This window comes from Falco rusticolus, chromosome 15 (genome assembly GCF_015220075.1).
Source record: "Falco rusticolus isolate bFalRus1 chromosome 15, bFalRus1.pri, whole genome shotgun sequence".
Taxonomy (NCBI): Eukaryota; Metazoa; Chordata; class Aves; order Falconiformes; family Falconidae; genus Falco; species Falco rusticolus.
In genome coordinates this window covers 16486429-16509859 of record NC_051201.1, presented here as the reverse complement: position 1 = coordinate 16509859, position 23431 = coordinate 16486429, and the positions used below count along the sequence as shown (strand labels likewise).

Here is a 23431-nt window from a genome sequence, read left to right as displayed (position 1 = left end):
ACTCTTAAAAGCGTTCGGGTACATGCCACAAAACACACCACCTTTGGTGCTAAAAGCTGAACAGTGGAGCGTCACTTCTGTTCTCCTCTGTACAGCACCAACAGGACAAAAACCTTGAAGGCCAAGCTTTACAGACACGGGATTAAAGAAATAGGGAAGACAATGCGGAAACATAGAGGTAGAGTGAGAGGCATCTTCCCTTGCTTTTACTTTACTCCTTTCAGCTGTGATTCCTGCCACAGCAGCACACCTGTTAACTACCAAAAAACCAGAAATACATTCTCACACAAGATCTATTATTCTGATTATACCAATAAAAGCTGTTATTACAATTACAGTATTGTATCCCAGCTGTTTCACCAGAATACTACGTTAGCCACAGGGGTTTCTCAGCACGTTGTGTTTCATAGAATTGAAGAGCAGCAGTAACAATTGTAAGGATCTTGATGGCAAGCTACTCTTCAAACACTTTGCTGTAGAGACCCAATACATGCCTGGAAGTTACCAGTTGTTGTGGCTTAGTTTTCTGGGGGGCAGTTGGGTTTTGTTGTTGCTGTTGTTAGGTTAAAAAAAAAAAAAACACCACAATGAAAATAAAAAAAAAAATCCCTAGAAGTAGACCTTTGTCTAGGCAGAAGCAGCAACACAGTTCCAAATTCATGACATGCCTTGGTCTCTCATCCCTTCAAACTTTTTCAAAATTGCCTTACAGAAGTACCACAGAAGGTAGCCTCAGTATACTCAAATGGCATCTACACCATGAATACTAATACAATTCCTGCAATTTGGAAAGCCTGAAAAACTATGGGAAATGCCGTGCAACACTGCTGCTGCCGCAGAATGCAGCCAGGAACCCGAGAGTATCAGGTGCCAGCCAGCAGTGACAGCAGCGGGCAGCAATCCTACCTCTGTTAAACTCAGTTATGGCAGCTGAATCCCGGTAGTGCTACAGCCCAAATGAAGGCACACAGAAATGCCAGTATCTGTCAGTTTGATAAAGTAAGAGAAGCCAACCTTGATCAAGGCAAACCAATGAAATATTTTTATTAGCCTTAAAGAAGAAATCAGCAATTTCTGCAGCTTGTCCCAGAAATAAGCAGTTATAAACCGCAGGCCATATTAAGAACTCTGTGAGGTCCTCTTACAGCAGCCCCTCTTTAGCGTAACTAACAGGAAGATAGTACGGCTCTCGAGTAGACAGCACTGGGACAGGGGATCTTTGTGCAGTTGTCGCGAAACTACGTTCATGGGCTTTTGCAACAAAAGACCAGTGGCACAAAACCCACCTACCAAAAAACATAGGCAATAGTGTAAAATTTGTCAATGTAACTTGATTACATTGAATCTTATTAGAAATATGAATCATAAATCAAATCTGATCTAAAAGCCATCTTAATTTGAAAGGCAACAGCTACTCTGTCTCGCATTTGTCAGCCTCTACAAATAGATGAGTTCAACAAAGAAAAAACACTCACCTTATTTTCAGCAGTGGCTCAACTCTTAGAATATGGTGAAATAAAATATTCAAAAATTCTTCTGGATCTGGGAGGGGGGGGAAAAAAAAGGTCTTGTTAGTATGCAAAACCAGAGACATTATTCAAGATCGATTTTAAATGAAAGTTTTCAAAATTTTAATAGGAAAAATGTAAAAGTTCATTTTTATAGCTTTATTAACACATAAGATTATGACAAGCTATGAACATTTTCATGACATAAACCTCTATTTACTCCTTTGGTGTCAGACGGCCCTAATAAAAGATACAGGCTCAACAGGGTAACAAAGCTTTCCAGTAAAGATCAAAAAGATGCTCTGTATTTCAGAGGAATCACTCCATGCCACACAACTTTTCCAGGAGAAATAAAAGCTCTCAAAACAGTGAAACTGCAGAGAAGCAGTGAGGAGTAGTGACAGTAACGCTTACATAAAAAGCACACAATAGTACAAAGTTCAACTAAGCTAGAGACCGAGTTCTGAAACCAAGAATGCAGCCAGCACTAGCTTCCCAGAGGTCTGTTCTCCCCCAGCACAGAGGTCTCTGGTATATTTCTCTTCCTGCCACTAACTGCAATAAAAACTAGTTTTCAGCATTTACAAAGAAATTAGTGTTCTCCCAAACAAAAATGGAACGGCTACATAACACAATGCTCATTAATCATTACATGCAGCAGAAGATCAAAAAGGTTGGGAATTGATTTTTCTAACATGATTTACACATTTTATTGCGTAAAATATTACATAACCATTGTAACAATGAAATGTTGTAGCAAAAAGATTATTCCTCAGGAATCAAAGTGACATTTTGAAAGAGGACAAGGACCCCTGCCTTATCACATTTTTCATTTTTGAGGAAGAACCTTAGGTCTCTCCTAACTGCTAGAAGAGCGTTACATGGGCACAGGAAATCAAGAAAAGAAATCCAGCAATGGTTCAGCTAGGGTTCCTTACAGACCCAAGGAAGCAGAAAAGGCCTTTTTACCACTCAGTGCTCACACAAATCTCTGGTAGAGGTACTACCGCTACAGAGAAATATTTGTGTTTTGTTCTAGTATAAATATATAGCAAGGCATTTCAGTTCCTTCATATTATGGTTCTTACAAATCTCAAAGAAAGGAAAACCTCCCCAGTTACCTTTTTCCTCTGAAGTGAATCCTGATGCAGCCTCAACTTTTTCAAGTATTTTCCTCAGTTTCATTATTTTTGTAGCACATACATATCCATATCTAAGATAAATGGGTTTAATAAGCTATTAGCTGGTTTGTGATCAAGTCAGAGAAGCAGAAAAAACCCCCACCTTTTAAATGCTGAAACACAGGCTCTCGCATCCTTCTTTACATGTGTACAGCATTTCTTCAAAACTATGTATCGGCTCCTCGTATTCAATCTGATTTCCAGGGTTTTTTAATGCATGATAAGTTTAGTGCAGTGCTCAATGTTCTTGTATAACCTTTAAGAGCTCTTTCTAAACATTAACTTACCGGGATAACCGTTTTCTGATTTGTCAATTACTTTTGATTTGTTTTCACTCTAATTTGCAGTACTTAATACATCATATTCAGAATGTCACACAATAATAGCACTGTGGGAGTTGTTAACAAAAAAAAATAATAATTCAGTATTTGACAAAATGATTCAGAACTGTATTGCTGACCTAAGAAGCTGAAGTTTCGAGTATTCAATCTTTTCCTCTGTAACTTTACAAAAAGCGCAAAGAAAGTTTTAAGCATGGTAGAAAGGTAAGAGAACTGAGACTTTCAGTCTTCTCAGCCACTTGACATTTCTGCTGCTTGGTGTGTATCCCACTACCTATAGCACAGAACCCCGGCACACATCAGGCAAAGTATACACACTCTTGTAAGAACAAGGGTTCAGAAGCCATCATTCTGTTCCAGGAATCAGAACAAAAACTTTGTGATAAATTGGTCAGTAACATCCCACAGAATTTCAGAACTACAACTGTATTAGCTTATTTTTCTTTTTTAAACATGCAGATAAAGACAAATAACCTTTCATGCAAATTTTTGCCCTATTTCCTTTGTTCGTTGCGCCTAAAAAATTACAAAGCTCCAGTTAAATTTTTCTATCAAAAAGTGTTTTGACCACTTGCAGCCCATATGTAAAAATTAATGAAACTTCTAAAGCCCTGCAAAATCTATTAAGTTGTGAAACTCCATGTAAGATAACCCAAATACTCTTCTTGTCAAGAACAGCAGCATTAAGAACATGTACATATGAACGCTGTGAACAAACAGAACTTGTATTTAGAATGTTTTCGCATTCCTACCTATAGGAATTTTAAGATATCTTTATGCTGATCACATTTCCAAACAGAGTAGCAAAGGTATTTTATCACCAAACGATGAATAACTACTTCCAGTTAGCACTGATTAAATTTACCATGAAGAACAAGTAATAATACTTAAAAAAAAAAATGCTGAACAGACAGGCAGCAGCAACTAGCCAACTTCTCAGGTTTGCAATAGGAATGCATCCACAGCAGGATCTAGTACAAAAATTTATATTAGAACAGAGACCAGTTCACGTCTTTACTTACATTCTCAGAGGATTCACAATCTCTGTCCGCAACAGCTCTTGAGTCTCACTATAATACTCTACGTCATTCTTTTCTTTAGGTCTGAGTAACACAGTATCCAAAACAGAACTAAAAGAAAACAGGCTACAAAGAAAAAAAGGAAAAGGCAGGTTGTTTTGATTCTGGAAGATACAACCATTCTGATGCCTGACCAACATAAGACAAACCAAGCGAAGCCACGGGAAGAATAAAAGAACTAAAAAAAAATCAAAAAGAGTAATTACGGACAGTAGACAACACAGCTGTACTAAATAGCAAAAGTCCACTCTAACCCAGTACCCTTTCTGCAGCAGAGTACAAAACCAGTTGCCCAGGCAGGATTCTGCGAAGGAGTTCTAAGAGGGATTTCCCTCCCTCCGCCCCCCAGCCTGTGTACTCCCTCATCCTTCAACCACTTACAGGCCAGGGACTCCCTCAGTCAAAACCAGTATAGACACAAAGGGGCCAGTACAATTCGGACATGATTAGCACTTCACATTCTGCAGCAAACGCTGCAGAACTTGTTCAGATTGGAAGAGCACAGTAACATGTCAAAGATTGCAGCGCATGGCTTCAAGCTGCACAGTCATACAGACAGACAGTCGTTACAACAAAGATCACATGTTCTGCATTTCTAGCGGGGGATGCCACTATACAAATTATGAACTTACCAGAATAAGGTGGAGTCTAAGTAACAGGAGTTGTAATGACCCTGGATACCTTTCTTCTTTCCAATCATTGTCTCTAAACCTTCTTTTTCCATTTTTGGAGGAGTGTTTTCTTCTACAACTTCACTTAAGTAACCTCCAAAGGCTGAAATTTTTTTTTTCAAAAGACACTTTAAAGCCTCAAACTTTATCCCCCTTGAGTTTTTTTTCCTATTAACGTTTTATAGCTAAGTTGCTGCCTTAGTGTAAGCATTCCTTCTCTGGACTAGAAAAACATTTTATTATAGCTGAGACTCGCTGTCTTCCCGAGAGTGAACAAGGCCTTACATTCCACTGACGGTGCACATTCAGAAAGCGTGCAGCACTGAATTAATTTTACCCAGTAGGAATGAAGTTCTCTTCTCATTATAAATGCCCTGTTCACACTATCTTACAAGTACTGGACACTTTTTTTCTTTGCTGTCGTCCCAGGCAACACAACATGACCCAAGAAATCTAACATATTTGAAATTAAAAAAAAATAAAAATGTGAGTTTTCACCACTAACTTCCACTGTAAGAATACATGCTTTTCTATGTTAATATTTAGGAAAAAAAATAATCTGACATTTATAGAAAGATAACTGTATTTCTGATAATGTAATCACATGTTGCTGGAGTTGCAACTACCATTTTCAGCAAGACTGCTTTACAACTTCTAAGGTAAAAAATGTACAGCGTAACAGAAAATCCCTTAATTTTATGAGATTTCTTTAAATACATGAACATTTTCCTGTTTTAAAGCATAACAAAGTAATCCATAGCAGCATTATGTTCTGTACAGACTGGTCTATTCATTAATCTCATTTAAGTACTACCTGTACAGATTCTCAAGTGTTCAATACAAGAACATATTGCAGGAATAAATGAAACAGAAACCCAGGTCAGTTCCCAGCTGATAAGTAATAAGCAGAAGCTCAGTACCTAGAGAGTTGCAGCGTTCAATCTGGTTGGAAACGGGCTGTAGTGAGGCAAACCTGGAATCTGGCCTGCAGCTTTTGAGTTTAACAAAAAGAGCTTTCTTTGGAGCACAAGTGAAGTATCGAGTTCCTTTAAATGTTCCATCCGTACAACCTGCACATTCATCTTCCTGAAAATTCAAGTGAGAATTTGCTATTTTTCTTGTTTCTACAGTTCTGCAGCAAGACGTTTGATAAAACATCTACCTGTAAGACACCCTTCAGGTACTCTGAAGCTTGATATACAACGTTCCTGCATTCTAGTACACAGAGCCTCAGCTGAGGTGTTCTTTAATTGGATCTAATGAGGAAATTCAGAGTCACACTTTTTTTCCTTCATGCTTAAACTTTCACTCCATCCAAAATAAAACAAAAATTCTATTAGAAGCATCTTGGGTAAGGAGGTGGGAGAGGAGAGAATTAAACCTAGTCAACATCAGGGAGTTAACTAAGGTAGCTAGTCACTCCAGATTCCCCCTGTTATTAGAAAGAGCACACATGCAGTACAAAGCACCTTTTAAAACTCAATTAAAATCACTACGCATTGGGTAGCGTGAATAATTCCAGTGTGACTGTGGCCTGCACAAGAAAAATACTTGCTTCAGAACACAAAAAGTGTACCTCAAGGAAAGACAACACAAACTACATATTAAAAATAACAAGTTGTTACTTATCTTTGATAACAAGATCTAAGATGTATTGTCTGCTTACTAACAATTGCCAGGTTTTAATGCAGAAATCCATGAGAGGCAAGCCCAAGACCCCGTTTAACACAAGGCACCCTAAAATGCAGTCTCAGAACACCTGTGGCAAACTATAGCTTGGGCTTCAGCCAAAAAACCCACAAGCACCAGGGTTTTTCCTAGCAGCCGATATTCCTGTCACATTCTCACCTACTTTGCAAAAAATGCTTGTTGCTTTACGTAATTGTACACTGCTTTATCTGACATTTTATTGAACGTTATCCCCAAATAAAGAACCCCATCTCCCTAATTGCGGACACATTAATTTAACTGATAGCCAATCACAACCTTGGCAGCAACTGCCACAGAGTAAATGTCAGTACATAGCAGCAATTTGTGTTTGCAGCAACCGTGAATTTACAAAGGGCTCACAGGAACGCATAAAGCACATGGCTGTCAAATCAACAATATTACTACCATCGTTTATCAAAACCAGCATTATGACTCTGACAGTCATAACTCTGACACTGCCTGTTTGCTGGTATGCAAAAACCAAACAAATGAATCAATACACACTCTTACAGCCAGGGCATTTTATGTAAATCTGCATTTCAGAGAACCTTTATATGCGGTTGGCTTTTTTCAGTTAAAATCTCCGTAACATAGCAAAGGGCACTCCTTTAAAGTGAGCGACCCACCAGTCCTACAAATTCAGTTGCCCACTGTGACACAAAGACACCTCAGCACCTATTAACAGAGCAAGGGCCAGGGCAGCCACAAAAGTCAGAGCTCATCTATGAATTTAAGCTGTGTTATAAAAAGATCACATGGCAAGACGTTTGGACAAATCCCTCCACTGACTGCTTCTGCAAAGTATACAGGCACCAACTCTCAGAAACAAAACTATTAACGTGTAATTAATATTAATATGAATTACAATTTATATTTACCAGTTCCAGTCCAGCTAGTACTTCATTTACTCCAGGGGGCTGGCCAATCCAGCGGATTACTCCATAGAAAGGAGGATTTTCTTTAACTTCAGCCAAGGAACCTGCCTCAAGACCATGTGAGTTCCCAACTGGGCCTGCTGTTGATGGACTCTCCTGGTTAGCCGTAGTATTTACATCGCCAATGACTGACTGAACAGATAAAGAAAGAGGACTATGTCCAATAGTACCATTAGTACTCGACGCTTTTGTCAAGCTAAAGGGGAGGGAGTGAAATCTGTTTTCTGTAGACACAGAGTTTGTTAAAGGTTGCTGCAGCGGCGGTGAAGAATGCCCAAATCCAGGAGATGAATCAGTAAGTGATTTTGCAGGGTCTTCAGCAACTGTTAAAATCAAAACCAAGACATTAGTAAATGGCGGGGGGGGGGGGGGGGGCGGGGCGCCAGGGGGGAGACTGACGACCCCAACATCTTACAAAAGGAAAGAGTTAGCTATCAAACAACGAAGTGTATCTGCAACCACGTGTAATTTCATGGGCATCCTATATCGGAAGCACTAACAGCTGCAGACATGTAGGAAGATGTTTGTCCCTTGGCAACACTTGGAGAGACAGAACTGGCTGAGGAGACACTGCTGTAGCCTTACCACTTTTACCACAACCAACGGAAATGAACACTGGAGAGAAAGGAGACAACAGGCAGAAACCACAAAAATATTTAGATTGAAAGCTTTTTTTTTTTTTTCCAACCCCACATCAGACTTTTCCTTTGAACACAACACAACAGCCCCAACAAGGATGACGACTGTAATAGGCAAACCTAGGAAGAACTCACTGGTCAGTGTGACTGAGGAAAGGATTTGGTTCACAGCTAATACAGAAATGAGTAATTGCTTGCAGACAGGATTTGCAAATGGAAAAGTGTGTATTCCCCTGGCTCTATCACAATATACTTTGGTTCTAACACAAGGAATCTATCAGTGTCTATAAAGAATAAAGGATTTAAATAAGTCATGACTAATGCAGTGCTTGATAAATGAGATCACAACTAGATGTAATAGCACAAGTGTTCTGTATCTTCCCTCATCTGTACCTGGTCTCTAATACACAATGAGTATTCACAGAGCAAAAGGCTCTTCTCCATCACCTCTTCTTTTCATGCTGTTTTATTAACTAAAGTTGATGACCACAATTTTTTAAAAAAAAAAATAAAATATTTAATTCTTCACTTCCATAGTCTTTTATACATCAGATATTTACCTTGCTTATTTAAATATTATAATAAGTAAGTTTTTAAACAGAATTCCAAGCTGTTGGAACAACATCTGTTAGGCAACCAAGAAAAATTTTAACCCATTTTTTTTATGGTTCATGGAACTCACGGGCTACTGCTGCTAAAGGTTTCCATTGCAAATTAACATTACTTGTTTAGCATTTACCCCTTCAGTCACTAAGCCAGCCAGCCGTACTTTTTAAAAAAGTTGACCAGGGAGAAAAAAAATTAGTAAAAATAAAATAATATTTAGATCTGGAAGCAAATCAAGATCCCTTGGGTACCTGCACCCATACTTGTAAGAATTCAGAGATTTTACAGGAATAACCTTATAAAACACTGAAAAAAAAAAGGTATGCCTAGTCAGATTAGGTTTTCTGCCACCCCTACTTCCAGCCTGAATAGCTGGGTTAGCAGAGTATTACAGTTCCCTTAGATCTGTAACATTAGCTACAACAGGACAGGCAACACAAAATTATATGCTTAGCTAGAAGGAGTATCTTCCTATCTTCCTTCCAAGCCTCAACTTTTATTTTGCTTGCAAAGACATATGCATTCCCAGAGCTGCACAAGTGTTGCCAAGAATGTAATCCCCTACATGCAGAATAAAACCACAGGTCTGTCAGTTAAGACAAAGCATATTTTCATGGGGGTCCCAAGATGCTTTTTATGATATAGTGGGTCTTCTACTGAGACAACACATTCCAACTGTTTTAAATTTAAACTTATCCTTGTTTTATCTGAAGAACATCTACACACTATAGCTTTGTTTTGTTTTTTAAATAAAGTAGATGCCTACATGAAAGACTATCACCTCTCATTACCTTCATCAATATACCATGGGGGTTTTGTTTTCATTTGAGGCTGAGAGTCAACTGATGAGCCATTTAACGTGTAGAAGACTTCAGATCTGTTTCTATTTCCAGGTTCAGAGGTAGATCCTGGAAAATAACATGTTTTACTTAAGAGATTAATCTCTATTTACAAGAGGTCAGTTATGCCCTTATTTCATAGTATAAATTTGTTACTGTACTTTCCAGAAGACCCAACTGCCTTTCCACAAAGCAGCAATGTCTCCCACCAAAGCTAACCCAGTTATAAGCTTGCAACAAAGTAGCAGTTTATCCCAAACCGACTTAATCCTCCAAACTGAAATTTCAAGTCACCAACCTGACGAGAAGGCAGAAAACACCCCTGAAGTACAAATTTTTCATTACTATAAATTATGGATATAAGAAAGTATTTGAGATACAGTGTAGAGCAGGTATTTTTTGTTTCTAAAGCAAAAAAATTTTCAGAGTAGACAAATAAATTACCAATCAAACTCTACACAGCTGTAACTTGTGCCAACACAGAACTGCAGTTACTTTAGTGAAGAGCATCTCTGTCAGCATCCTATGCCAGGTAGAACAAAAGCTTATGGAATATACTGTCATTAATATTCTACAAACCAAAATAGCCACTAGTAAACTCAAAAGATACTGAATTTTGATTTCTACCCTTTTAAAAAGGAAATTGTTTTTCTTCCAGTTTTTTTCCCCTAGAAGGATTTCCACAGAGCTGACCAAAAGCAGAGTCACAAGAAGTTTGTATTTCAGGAACTCAATTTTGGTTTTGAATCACAGCAAAATTAACATATTTGCTATTGAGTAGATCTGTTGCTGGGCTAAAAATCTGGAAGTTTCTACTCCTGCAGAAAGAAGACAACAGCAAACTATATTTATTAAAAAATTTTAAAAAAAACCAAACACACACCACACTTTTCAAAACAAAAAATGCAGCTCTGAACTGGCCGGGTGGCTAGGTAATATCATTGAATTTTTGCTAAACCTCAAACTGTTTTTCACGAAAGTGAAGGTATTTTGAGCAGGAACTTAAACTGTCTACCACCTTTGTTATGATTAAATAAATGAATACTAATACTCTAGAGAAATTTTACTCGATATGTGACTGGAATAATATATGAAGTGATAGAAAATGCAAGGCAACACTTCTTCCCAAGGAAAAGAAATTTGTAATCTTACATAGGTAAAAAAACCACAAACCAAATTATTTCCCATACGTACCTGTAGCCTTTGGCTTACTATGATTGAACAAGCTTTTGTCACTGCCACCTCTTGAGGTATAGGCAAGTTTGGGAGGTCTCCTGTCCTGTGACACAGTCTCTGCGAGGTGGTATATGAAAAGAATATTAGTTTCCCTTTTCTGTGCTTTTACTACATCATAGAGAAGTTCAGCTTGAAACGTACCTGAACCAAGGTCTAGCATCGTAAGTTTTAAAAGTGGGTGGAGCAAAACCTTGTTTGGCACATAACCAACACTTTACGTATACGGGATTTGTTTCTAGCACATCAGCAACTACTTTACTCTGAAGTCCACCATTATTTCTTGAACACATCAAATTGATTGACTTCACGTTCTTCAATGCACATGCATGCTTCCATTACAGGAAACAGATGTATGAAATTCTAAACTTAGTTTTCTACCAACACATCTACAACAAATGCTCTTTTCCCAACAATGGAGAAGCCCCCATGGATTCTCCCAAGAGGAGAATTCATGCCAAAACACGCACCTCAACTACAGCAACAAGTAAGAGCTGAACCTAAGAAAAGTTAGCCAAATTGAAGACAGAGGGCAACAGTTACAGACTACAGGCTGTACAAGACTGCACGCTCATTAATATTGTCCTCAGACAGAGCACAAACAAAAATTTTCCATGAAACTGTTTTCCTTCCTCAGAAAAGGAATCAGGGGACTGTAGCACTTAAAAGTTAACATTATTCAGTGAATTACTGTGGATTGTGACTACTTCCACAGTCTCGCCGTGAATTTTCTAGTTATTTACTCACAGAATGCGTAAATAATACTATCGATACATTTCAAGCACAGAAAGAACAGTTTTCTGATCCAAGATACTTAAACTCCTGGAGCAAACTGAACAACATTCAATAAAAAGATTCTTGCTACAGACACATACTCATGAATACTATACAGCTGTATAGTACCGTAAATACTATACAATTTGACATGAATTTTGTTCAATATTAGACCTTTTCTGCTACTGACCACTGTAACCAAAAGGAGAAGGAAACCAAAGAGAAATATAACACAGAAGGTTAAACTCACTCAAGCGAATTTAGGATATACATTCCACAGTTTTGTTTTAATCATATAACTGTGCTTAGGCTGAGACATTATCAAAGACTGCCTTCTGATTAAGAAAGCCAAGCATACCTGGAATAACATCGTTGATGTGCAAGAGAAGTGTACTTTCAACACTTGCAAAACTGCACAGCTGTATTCCATTATATCTTCCATCCCAATTTCCAATAGGATTATCCTAAGAATAGAAAAACATGTTATATTTATCCCAAGAGAAGATTTATGTCGTACAGAATACAAACATATGTTTTTAGGAATGTAAAAAGTAGGAAAATGAAAGGTTTGACAACATCTACTTTTTCCTGTAACAAACCTTGTATTTAGAACAGTCAAACATTACAGTCTTTGTAAACAAACACAAACTTTAAAACTGTTCTTTTGAGAAATACCTCCTATTTAAACAAGCATTCTTCTACTAAAATCCATGATTTATAAACAAGTTAGAACAATTCCAGTGTATTGTTAGGCAACAGCTACTGCAATCAAGAAAATGGAAGCACATGATCTATAAAAACAAAAACCAAAACACCCTTTAACTACCACAAATTTGAAAGCTGTTCATTTTCAAAAACTGAAGTTGCTAGAAATGATTTTTAATTGCAAGCTTCACATTTTCTTTTGCACTTAAAGCTCAGTATTTTTAAGGTAGAACAAAGTCAAACAAACCAAAGTTACATGAAAAAAAAAGCTTTTGAACATAGCTAACAAAAAAAAAAAAAAAAGGCATCCAGTCTACGTTTTTCACAAGGCAGAACAAAGCCAGTCTCACAAGACAAACACGTAACTATTACTTCAAGACTGATGTCTAACACTGCAAGTAGCTCAGTGGAGGCTCCTTAGAGTAACCAGAGTACTTCTCCTGAACTGTTTCACATCAAATATACCATTTACCCGATGCCAAAAACCAGTTACCACCTGGGGGCATCTTTGAACACCAGTGTTTGGTTTCCCGTTTTAGGTGAGCCTCCACTGAAGTAGCTTGTGGATAATGTTTCTTCTTCTATATTGCATGTAATTCACTAGCTAACACACATGCAAAAGTTATTAAAGTCAGATTATTTTCTTACCATGTCCACTCCAACAACGTATCCTAAACTTTCGTTTCCTGGTAAGACATCACAGAATATAACTGTCCCATACTCTATACTCTCTCCTATCTTCAGAGAAACCCTGGAGTTGATCTCCAGAGGAGGAAGTTCTACCTGCATTGCGTCAACTGGAGCTGCATAGTCACTTTCCAGTTCATTGTCATCATCTTCCACCAGCTCCAGTTTGTCCAGAGCAACAAAAACCCCACAATCCTCATCACATCTGAAAAGCTGCTTGCCTTGGTACTGTCCATCAGTAAAGCCCTGACCGCGACCTTCTTCCTAAGTGTCAGAGGAGGAAGAAAAAAAAGAAAAAAAAAAAGGCAAAAAAAAAAAAGCAGTGTGTTTTGTGCAAAAGCAGACTACTAAAAAAGCAGTAACATTATCCAGTGTTTTAGAGAAACTGCAGTAGAATTTGCCTGATGTACTATCATTATATTGGGAGAATTCTATTGCCGGAATTTGTAGCAATATCACACCTTAGATGAACAGTGAGATGTCATTAGATTACAGAGTAGCTGCAGGCAGAAGCCTTTTTAAGCAGGGAAGCATGTTTTCTTCAGGTGAAAATCCTGCTTCCATCATCAAATTTCTGCCATTTAAAGACTACTCCATACTAGACATAATGCTAAACATTCAAAATTTCCACTTAGATGCCAAATAATGAGAGGTGATTTTCAGAAGCACTTGGGCCTGATATTCCTTAAGGTTCTTAGTGGGAATTGCTAAGAATTTGGGAAAAGTTTAAAGAGGACTTTGAAAATATACTTCTAACGCAAGAGTGGCACTCTCATGAAGCTAATCCTTAAAAAGCTTATGGTTGGCATAAATTTCACAGAAACATCTCACTAGGAGCACACAACAGTAACATTCTCTATCTTAACTAATTGCCATTTGACTTTTAGGGCTCTACAACACGAGCAGCCCTAAAATCCAAGCCTGCATTTATGGACTGTATCCTGCCACATGCAGAAAAAACAAAGTCCTCAACAGAAATCTGAGATATTTGCCACGATGGGGATGTAAGTAATTAAATTTCTCTAGGCTGGAAGAGTCAGAGTCTGTTCAAGTCTTTTTGCCAGCCCAGGCACCTCATCAAGTTTCACTTAACATGCAGAATACAGAGCCGATGTGATGTGGTGCATTCACAGGCATTTAATAACAATTCTTGGGAAAAGACTGAAGATTACATACTGTTTAGGGGTAAAGATGCTTCTAGGAAAAAAATTTATTATGACTGCCTCTTCAAATAGAAGATTTTTAGCTCATCTTATAAAATATATACAATGCTCCCGCTCAGCAAGAAACTTACCAGCAACTCTACTCCAAAGTATATCCCTGTTAGGGACCTTTCTTGCATTAAGGGTCCTCTGAAGCGAACAACACCAGGAAATTTATCATCTCCTGATCTCAACTGCACTCTAACAGGTGAGCCAATATCTATTTGGATGCCTTTAGTTAACCTGCTTTTGCTTTTGAACAGACTGTATCTTTCCTCACAGTTAGTAATAGCCAAAAGCAACTCAGCTAGTTTTTCATTTATTTCTATAACATCCTTCTCATCCACAAACAGGACTGCATGAGGTTGTTCCAGAATTTTTAATCCAATCTGCAGTTTTTTGCCTTTACAAGGAATATTTCTGGAGTGTCCCACAGAAGAACGGTCTTGAAAAAATTGCCCAATGCTACCTTTGGGCACTTTCAAGAGCTTTTGAGTCTGCTTGTCTATGACACTGCATTCTTGGAGAAGCAAGTAAAAGATCCGCTCTTCCCAATAGGATGAACTTGCTTTTTCTTGACTCCATAAGCCTGAATTCATTGTGATTAAGACCTTTAAAACTGCACAGAAGTCTTCAAGAAAAAGAAACTGTTGATTTATGTACAATGATCTTGACAAATTCTACTGGAGGGTCCAACCTTTGGGAAACAATGCAGTATTCATTTTGCAAAGAACCAAATCCAGAGCAGAAAGCCTAGAATACAAAAACAAAAAGAAAAAAAGGCAAAATGAAATTGGGGAACTACAGCTAGTCTTAAGTAAAACAAGAGAAAATCATGTAAATCTGTGACCAGCCCCACCCCTCCTATGGAGTTATAGTTCAGCAAAATCTGAGACAGTCTCAAAACAGCCATAGTATTGCTGATCACAGAAATACCCATTTCTACTGGTTATTCTGTGTATTTCCTTTCCTTTGCTACTTCCATGAAGCAAAGAGCTATGGAAAAAGTCTAAGGAAATGCAGAAAACACACATAAATGAAAGGAAAAATAAAACTTAAATTTCGGATGAACAGGAATAAATATCCTGCTCAAGTTTACAAACTATTTTATAGAAGCTTTCCACTATGAAGATCTTTTCTGGTGCTTAGGGACTACTCACGGCTGACAAAGCGTACTGCATCTGTCATCCCGCATATCATTTTGATTTCACGAAGCAGAAAATTGTGTCAATGCAATATAGCAACAGAAAATGGAAACTTTAGTAATTTATAACAGCTATTTCTTTAAATAATAGAAATGGACAGTTCCAGTAAGCAATAAACAAGTATGAAAAACAAATTGCACCAGCATTGCAACATGCAGTTCTAAAGAACAACTTGGAGGTTTTTTCTTTTTATCATTTTAGAAAGATAATTCACTTCAACGAAGAAGGAAATAGATCACTTTCAGTTACTAAAATACCCTGGAAGAAAACACCTTAGATATAAACTTCCTTCTAAGAATTATAGTTCACAATCAATAAATTAAAGAAGAACAATTTGAAAACACTTCATTGCACATGGCAGCAGATACAAAAGTAAAATACATACACACATACATATATCTACAGTTAGATCATATTGGATACGTGAAGAAAGATCTGCAGTACCTTAACAGGATTTGTTCCTCTTCTAAAGATGAGAGAAAAGGGTAGCATACAAGTTAAGAATACATTGCCATGTAAATTTTCCTGTTAGTAATGTATGATGCCACAGTGTGCATTCAGTTCAAGAAGAATCTCAATGATTGTTTATGGATTTAACTTTAGTAAACAAAAAGCAAATACTCTTTGTCCTTGTGCCCCCTCCTGCTACCCTAATTCCTCCAGATCTTTTCCCAGATGGCATTCAAATACCACAAAACCTATCGCTATTTCTCCTACGCAGTTTGATCCCAGCTTCGGAAGCTATCAGAAAGCAATGGAATCCAGTGGTACTGTACTTATTTTCATCATCTGTTTTTAAACAAAAAGTATTTAACAAAACTATTTCCCCCAAAGAAAATTACATAAACTTCAGGTCCTCTGAGGTAATTGAGTAGTATCTTTCAGTCACTAGGAATTCACATATTTCTGTGCTGACTTGTTGAGACTCCTAGCGAGGCTCTTGTACCACACAGCCATTCCAGCTGAACACAGGATGCTTCAGGGCCTCACAGATGTTGCACGTGGGTGTCAATGTCATCGTCACACTTTTGACACCGCTGCTGCAGCAGCTCATAGGAATTATGGGGTTTAAAGTGTTTTCATCTGCAAAGTAATTAACATCTGAGGGACTGAATCTGGACAGTTTCGGACCTCACTAAGATAAATTCTGATAGACTGTCAATATATTTGCAAGTTAAAAGGTATCCTTCTTCATTTTCATTTGACACACAAAACCGGGCTTTAATATTTGATTAACAAAAAAGTCTGATATCGGTACCGGACTAAAATAGTAATGTTTTGCACAGGAACTGATGAAGAACAGAACAGGATCTTCCCTCCCCCCCTACTGCAAAGGAAACATGATTAAATGTCCATTCGTTTTTATAAGTCTACTCAGATATTAAAATAGAGTCCTGTCTAGTTTCCTCCCCTTACTTTTCCCAGAAACCGGGAAAAAGAATAGATACTATCTTGTTCTTCGTAGTTCCATTTTATGTTCTCAGCTTTCAAAGGCTGATGCACTTAACTTTCCTTTTTGTAAGCCATTCCACAAAGTTAGTCAACCCCCAGTATGCTGCAAATAAGTACCTCTGACATTACACGGATCATGACCTTTCCTATTTCACTTAGAGAAATAACTGATTAATTTTACTAAGTATGTACGGAAACAACACATTAACAGAGAAGTCTGTTCAAGAGCTTAAAAAGAATACATTTTAATTTTTATAAAAATATTATTTATCATATACTTTTTTTTAATGAGTATACCCTGCTTGCAGGTCCATTGCTGCAACATTACATAGTCTTCATATGTTTTGTAGTAAAGAATCCCATATGAAAACAGGTAAACATCTGCATTTAGATTAAATAACGGTAACTTTATATGGTGCATGGTCAGCCTTTCCAAGTTCTGGTCATCCACAGAGATGTTATTAAGCCACTGAATACAGTACTGAAAGGTCTGCCATTATGAAAAAGTTCATTCTCACTATGTAAGATGCCTAACTTTAAAAACTTATCTACCACCACCACCCCCTGCCAAAGAAAATATACAGCTCTAAAGACCAATCTCCTTCTTTTAGGATAACAAAAGTAAAAAATTTGTATTTTAAAAGCATGAAGCAGCTTTCTAAAAAGGACGTTAAGTTCTGGCAAGATACTAGAAATACATGCACACAAAACACTGATTTTAAGATTATTTTTTTTTACAGCCATTTTCCATGGAATTGGTTATTCTATAAGTAAAGTACACTTGCTGAGCAAACTGCACACACAGATCAGACTAAGACCAGAATAAACAGTTAGACCTCAGTATGAATAAACTTGGGAACCAAACAAATTATGCTTAGCAAAGAGTCATCATTATACTGCACAAGATACCAGCAACTATAAAACTTTGTGCATACTGGAGAGTACTTGGCCATCACCATGGATGTTTAAGTGGCAGTGCCTGTTCAACCGCATTCTTCTACTCTACCTAGTACCTGATTTATTTTGATGCTCAAAGGGTTTTGGGAAGCAACAGGCAAAAAACAGTTATGCCTGCAACACTACATACTTTAGGGGGAAAAAAACCCACTTCAGAGCTAGGCCACAGAAGCTACCTAATGCCAAAGCTTCCCTAATCTCTTTTCCCCTGTCTTGAGCTACTGTTGTCACTACAGAGACATCTCATCATAAAACCAGTTTGCCCTGAAATAGGAGAACTTTGCTTCTGCCCTGCAAGTGGCCTTAGATGAACCATACAGAGCTGTTTGAATCAGCTATCACGTTACAGCGCAAACACACAAGTCAGTAGCTCTGATTCAGGGTATGAAATAGCGGCTAAAATACGTGGTACAGTTCCATACGGATCTTTCACTTTAAATACCAAGTCTTAAACAGCTGAGATGCAAAGTTATGTTCTTCAACAGTCCAAAAATCATTTCTAAGGGAAGGTTAAAACTAAGAGCATGTAAATTTAGTTGCAGGTCAATGTACACACAATTACATCACTGCAATACAAGCCATGAGTGCAAAAAATAGAAACTGTTTCTTCAGAACAGTGGTTGCAAAGCTGTCTGACAGAAGTAAGTTCATACTAGTAACATGACTTCTAAAACAAATTGTTACTGAAAAACTCAATTATCAAGTTTGGTTAGGTGTTATGGATTTTATATAAATGCTATAGTACAAAAATCGTTATCAACGATGCGAAGACAGATGCCGGAGCGTTACTAGGTTTGGCAGGCAGGCCCGGCCCGCGGCCCCCCCTGCTGCCAGCCCCCCCCCCCCCAGGGCACGCGTGTGCGGACTGCGGGAAAGCCGAGCCCATGTATCCGCTCAGCAGCGGGGCGTGCGCCGGTGGGAGCCCGCACCGCACCCGGCCGAGCGGGACGCGCCGCAGCGAGCCAGGCAGGTGCGAGCGGCGGGGCCCGTGCGGGGCTGCTCCCGAGCGGGGCCCCCACGCCCCCGCTGAGCGCTCAGCGCCTCCGCAGGCGGCGGCGGGAGGGCACGGCACCGAAGCCCAGAGGCACCTCCTCAGCCAGCGCGCCGGGCCGGGCCGCTCGGGGCTCACCACCGGGCAGGCAGAGCTGGGCCCAAGCCCGGCGCCCCCGCGCAGCCCCAAGGGCACCCACCGCCACCCCCGGCCCAGCCCCGCCGCCGCGAGGCCACCGCGGCCCGGCCCCGGCGCCGCTCGGCGGCCGGGCCCGCAGCCATCGCCGCGCCTACAGCCATGGAAACAGCGAGGAGAGCGGCGCGGGGCGGCGGGGCCAGGCCGGGCCGCCGCCTCAGCCCTCCCTGGCGGCGCCGGGCAGCGTCCCGCCGCAGCGCCCGGCCCCTACGGCCCCGAGCTCGCTCACCTCCTCATCCCCAGCCCCGAGCCGCGGCGCCCGCGGGACCTTCCCGGCGCGGCTCACAGCCCCGCGGCGCCCGGCGCGGCGGCCCGGCCCGCTCCGCGCTCCCCCATCGGCGTCACAGCATCCCGACGCTCCGGCCGGCGAAACGCTCCCTGCTGCCCGGGCGCGCCCGCCCTCTCGTCCCCCAGCCTCTCTCGCAGCCAATCAGAACGCGCCGGCGCCTCCGCTTCGCGGCGCTATTGGCGAAGAGCGCCGCCAGGTGACGAGGTGATTCGGGGGTTTCCATTCCATCAAGATTGTATGAGCCGCAGAGGAGGGGGCGGGGAGGTCAGAGGGGCGGGTGGCGGCGCCATCCCCGTCGAGGGCGCTGATTGGCCTCCCGGAACGCAAAAGGCGGGACGTCGGGAACTACGGCGGCGCGAGCGTGCGCCCCGCTGGCGGCGGAGGCCGGGCTGCGGGTCGTGTCCCCCGCCAGCGGTGGCGAGGTGCTGCTCCCGCCCCGGCCGGCAACGCCGCGGGGCCCGGTTGTCCCCGGGAAGCTGCGGAGCGGAGCGCCGGTAGCTGCGGGGAGCGGGCCCGCCGCCGCGCCCTGTGTCTCCCGGGGGCGCTGCAGGTGTCCGGGCCGAGGCGGGTGCGGTGGCTGCCGGGGGGCGGCTCAGGAGGGGCGGGCTTGGCCTACCCCCAGCGTGCAGGTCTGAAACGTGGTCACTCTGGAGCTGCGAGTATAGCTGCGGAAAACTAGATCTAACAAAAGCCAAAGGCAGCTCTGCCGTAACGGACCTGTGGTTGCCGCCCCAATGCCGATCTGTTCTGCCCACCCAGCACCACCGGCGGGTTACATACAGCGAGCGCACTCGGGAATAGGAAAGAGATGCTCAACAGGGCGCTTATGCTTAAAGGCTCTATGCACGCATCCAGCGTTTCCAGAAGACAGCATTCATTTTCAGATATTTTTTTTTTGTGTAGTATTCTACACTGGTGCTCTGAATTGCATTTTGAAGGCACTTCTGAAATTTTGTACTGATAGAAATTGACTTCCTACAAAGAAGCATCTGTGAAAAAAATTGTGTACCTAAGGTGGTTACAATAATGTTGAGACACAAACACTTTCCTAGTTTCTTAGCATCCTTAACACTCTTTAATAATGTGTTTTTATGTAACTTGGTAACGTGCAGTTCAACATCAGCTAAAGTAAAGGCTGTTCCAGTTAACCCTGTTCCCTATAGAACTCCAGAGTCTAGGCTAGAGACAGTAAACAGATCCCGTGCAGCTCTGGGTCGGGGCCAGAGCGCTCACCCCTGAGCTCTGCAGCAATGATCATCACTACCGCAGCTTTTGGTAGGAAGATGGGAAGGCACGACGCAGGCCTGTGATAGTGTGGGTACACGTGCGATGGGAACGACGCAGTCTTAGTGTCAGAAACCAGCTGGAGTTTGTTGGAAACTCTTAAGGAAACAATGAGTTTCCATCTACTATGGAACAAATGCTCCCACTAATCATTTTATTCAGCCACTTAAGAGCAAAATTGCATTTTAAAGTAATATTTAAGTTTTAAAGACTAGATGGTGAAAAAACTAAGATGTATGCATAACATTTCTTCATCTTGCAGAAGGGCACATAGTAAACCCAAGTTATGCTCTGCTAATCCTCAAGGTGGCTATCTATACACAGCAGCTGCATTTCCCTCCATTTGTAGAGCTGCCTTTTATGCTCCTACAAAACACATCAGTGTGTCTACCATAAGACCCTATTATCCCCAATTTCATTATGCTTACATTTTGGGTATAAATAAATTACATATGGAATATGACTATAGGTACTAGCCTAAATACACCACAGTTATACTTGAGAAGAAAAGGCGACAGACGCATCATAAGGATAAAATACCAAAATACTAGATAGGAATCACTACATGTGGTATACCTAATAACTCAAACCCAAACATTTAAAAATATTTCTCTAGTCCATGTAATTATGTACTTAACCCTCTATGATTTCAGGAGGAAAAATGACCGGCGCAGACCACTTAGAAAGTCTGTCATTCTACAGACAGAATAGTGCTTGTGAAATCTAACCCAAGTTAATATCCTATTGACCCACTGGGCTTGCATTACAGCGCTGTGTCACTGACAGACCACAGATGAAAGGCAGGCCAAGGCTATTGTTTATTCTAACGCTCCTTCATACTCCTTTAGAACTATAAAGGAGTTGTAAAGCGATAATGATAACAGGGCTTTGGTGGTGTAAAATGGACCTGTTATGTTTCTTTCATGTTGAAAACCCTGTCAGTAACACCAGCAGGAGATATTTGCCATTAAACTGCAAATTATTTCTTTAAACCACACTCCTGTTACGAGTGACATGTTTTGTAATAATGAAGTATGGTAAACAAATTCCACTTTCAAATGACACAACACTACAAGTTAACATTCTATAAATAGCATGGAACAGAATTTGGTTCTGTGCCAGGATAGAAGTATGGTACTCGTTTATCACAGCATCACCCCAAAAGTGCAGAATATTCATGCAGAACAGCTGATTTTTTCTGCTGCTTAAAATATGGAAGTGGTAGGTATTTATCCAGCTGCATTAAAAAAGAGAGGGAGGGTTCTTGTACAAGCATCAAAGACAACATTACAGCACTTCCTATGTATTAGTTATGTGGTAAAAGGGGACTTGGGTAAATATGTTGGATATTTCTGTCTCCTCTAGTTTTTTCTCATTATCTACAGTTCTAATGAATGATTTGGTAAAATAAATAAGATTTAGTTACTTAGTTTGGGGCCTGAGAGGGAAAAGCAGCACAGAGGCTCTGAGGTTGCCTGCAGCTGTATTTCTTAGGATAGAAGCTGAAGAGTGTTTTGTGATAGGGATATTACAGCCACATTCTTTAACAAGAATAAGACCTCACTGTGCCTATAATAAAATGCCAATAAAATCTGGCAGTAAACTGCATTCTGTATATAACATTGGTTTATCTCACAATTTTTCAAGCTGATACCGGCTTTGTATTCTGTGGTTAACTATTGTGTCTGTCTGGGTTTATGTAATCTATCTAATTGGGAAAATGTGAACTGCCCAAATCAGGGTACAAATCAAAGCAGGATGTTTGACACTATTGCAGCAGTCCCTTCTGGTTCTTTAACTATCAAAAACACAAACAGAGTCTTTCAATACATCCTTAACATGGCATTGCAAGGCAAGCTTATCTGGTGGCTGGTTACCAAGTTTTGGACATGAACTTTCAAGTTAGTCTTCCTAAAACAAGTTCTTTCATCTTAAATCAGTATGGAGGACTTAACTCCTATGACAACCACTTTTATGCACTGCAGCGTTGATGGTTTTAACCCGGCCTTGCTCCTATGTGATTGCTGACCACTCTTTCCATATCCCTTGGTAGATGCATTTTAACACTGTGTTCTTTATGTATGCCCAAGTCAGTGCTTTCAGAGAATACAAACTCTGAGTGAGCCAGTGCATGAGGATCCCTTTCCCATCACTGACTGTGACCGAACATGCTTTTCCATTAAAATGTACCACAGTTTTATGCATAGTCAGACAAATCGATAAGCGCACTTGCCCACCTCTCAGAATAGTGTGCTGCCATTGCGAAAATTCCCCTTTTCCACTGCTTAACCCTTTACACAGTATTGGACTGTTGGATGTGGAGCTGGGAATATAAAGATACTAGTTATGCATTCTGCTAGCAAACAGTACTGTATGCTGTAAACATTTAAGAAAGTAAACTGCTGCCAGAGAAACAACACTGGGTCCGGTGAAGGGCCGGGGGCTGTTTGAACCAAACCTGAACTCATGGGAGCAGGGGGAGGAGGAGCAGCCTGCTAAACCCACTGTGGATGTCACAGCTCCTGGGCACAAGGAACGTGTTCAGGAACCAGCTGTGACCATAACAGCTGGCTCTACTGAGGCAAACAGAATTCTTGCAGAACACCCCTGATTAATAAATAATTTCATATCAGTCAGCCATGCTCATAATAGCAGGCTTTACTTTCTTTTAATCATCCAGGTTAATTTGACTAGGACTATTATTCTGAAATAATTGAAACCAGAGGTCATGCTTAATATACTGAAAAATACACTTTCCTCTTTTCTTTTAGCTTCATCATGAGCAGGACAATAGCACTAAGCATCACAAAAAAATACACTGCTTTTTGGCAACACATAAATTAACAGATTCAGAATTTAAAGCTTAGATACATCTTTGAACTGTCAGTGTGAGTGAAATGCACTGAAATCCCCCTTGGTTTTTGCTCACCATTGTAACCAAACCCATAA

The 23431-nt window shown here is 40.4% G+C and overlaps 1 protein-coding gene and 1 long non-coding RNA gene across 4 annotated transcripts in view; one reads left to right on the top strand and one right to left on the bottom strand.

The window, feature by feature from the left end:
• CYLD (CYLD lysine 63 deubiquitinase) overlaps positions 1–19289 on the bottom strand; it is a 29509-nt gene extending 10220 nt beyond the window's left edge. The window contains exons 1-12 of one of the 3 annotated variants that reach the window (XM_037408621.1): positions 19139–19289; positions 14202–14862; positions 12869–13171; positions 11874–11979; positions 10703–10801; positions 9461–9577; positions 7369–7748; positions 5701–5866; positions 4742–4883; positions 4053–4175; positions 2630–2721; positions 1476–1542 (exon numbers count right to left, since the gene is read on the bottom strand). In XM_037408621.1, coding sequence (XP_037264518.1) covers positions 1476–1542; positions 2630–2721; positions 4053–4175; positions 4742–4883; positions 5701–5866; positions 7369–7748; positions 9461–9577; positions 10703–10801; positions 11874–11979; positions 12869–13171; positions 14202–14708 — 2102 coding nt within the window. In that variant the 5' untranslated portion in view covers positions 14709–14862; positions 19139–19289. Of the gene's footprint in view, positions 1–1475; positions 1543–2629; positions 2722–4052; positions 4176–4741; positions 4884–5700; positions 5867–7368; positions 7749–9460; positions 9578–10702; positions 10802–11873; positions 11980–12868; positions 13172–14201; positions 14863–19138 lie in introns of those variants that run through there. The other 2 variants (XM_037408622.1, XM_037408623.1) reach the window with 2 other exon arrangements.
• LOC119157604 lies at positions 7767–22688 on the top strand. The gene is made up of 3 exons (XR_005107597.1): positions 7767–8526; positions 21166–21172; positions 22678–22688. It is a non-coding gene; the product is annotated as an uncharacterized LOC119157604 (long non-coding RNA).
• Positions 22689–23431: the final 743 nt, after the last annotated feature.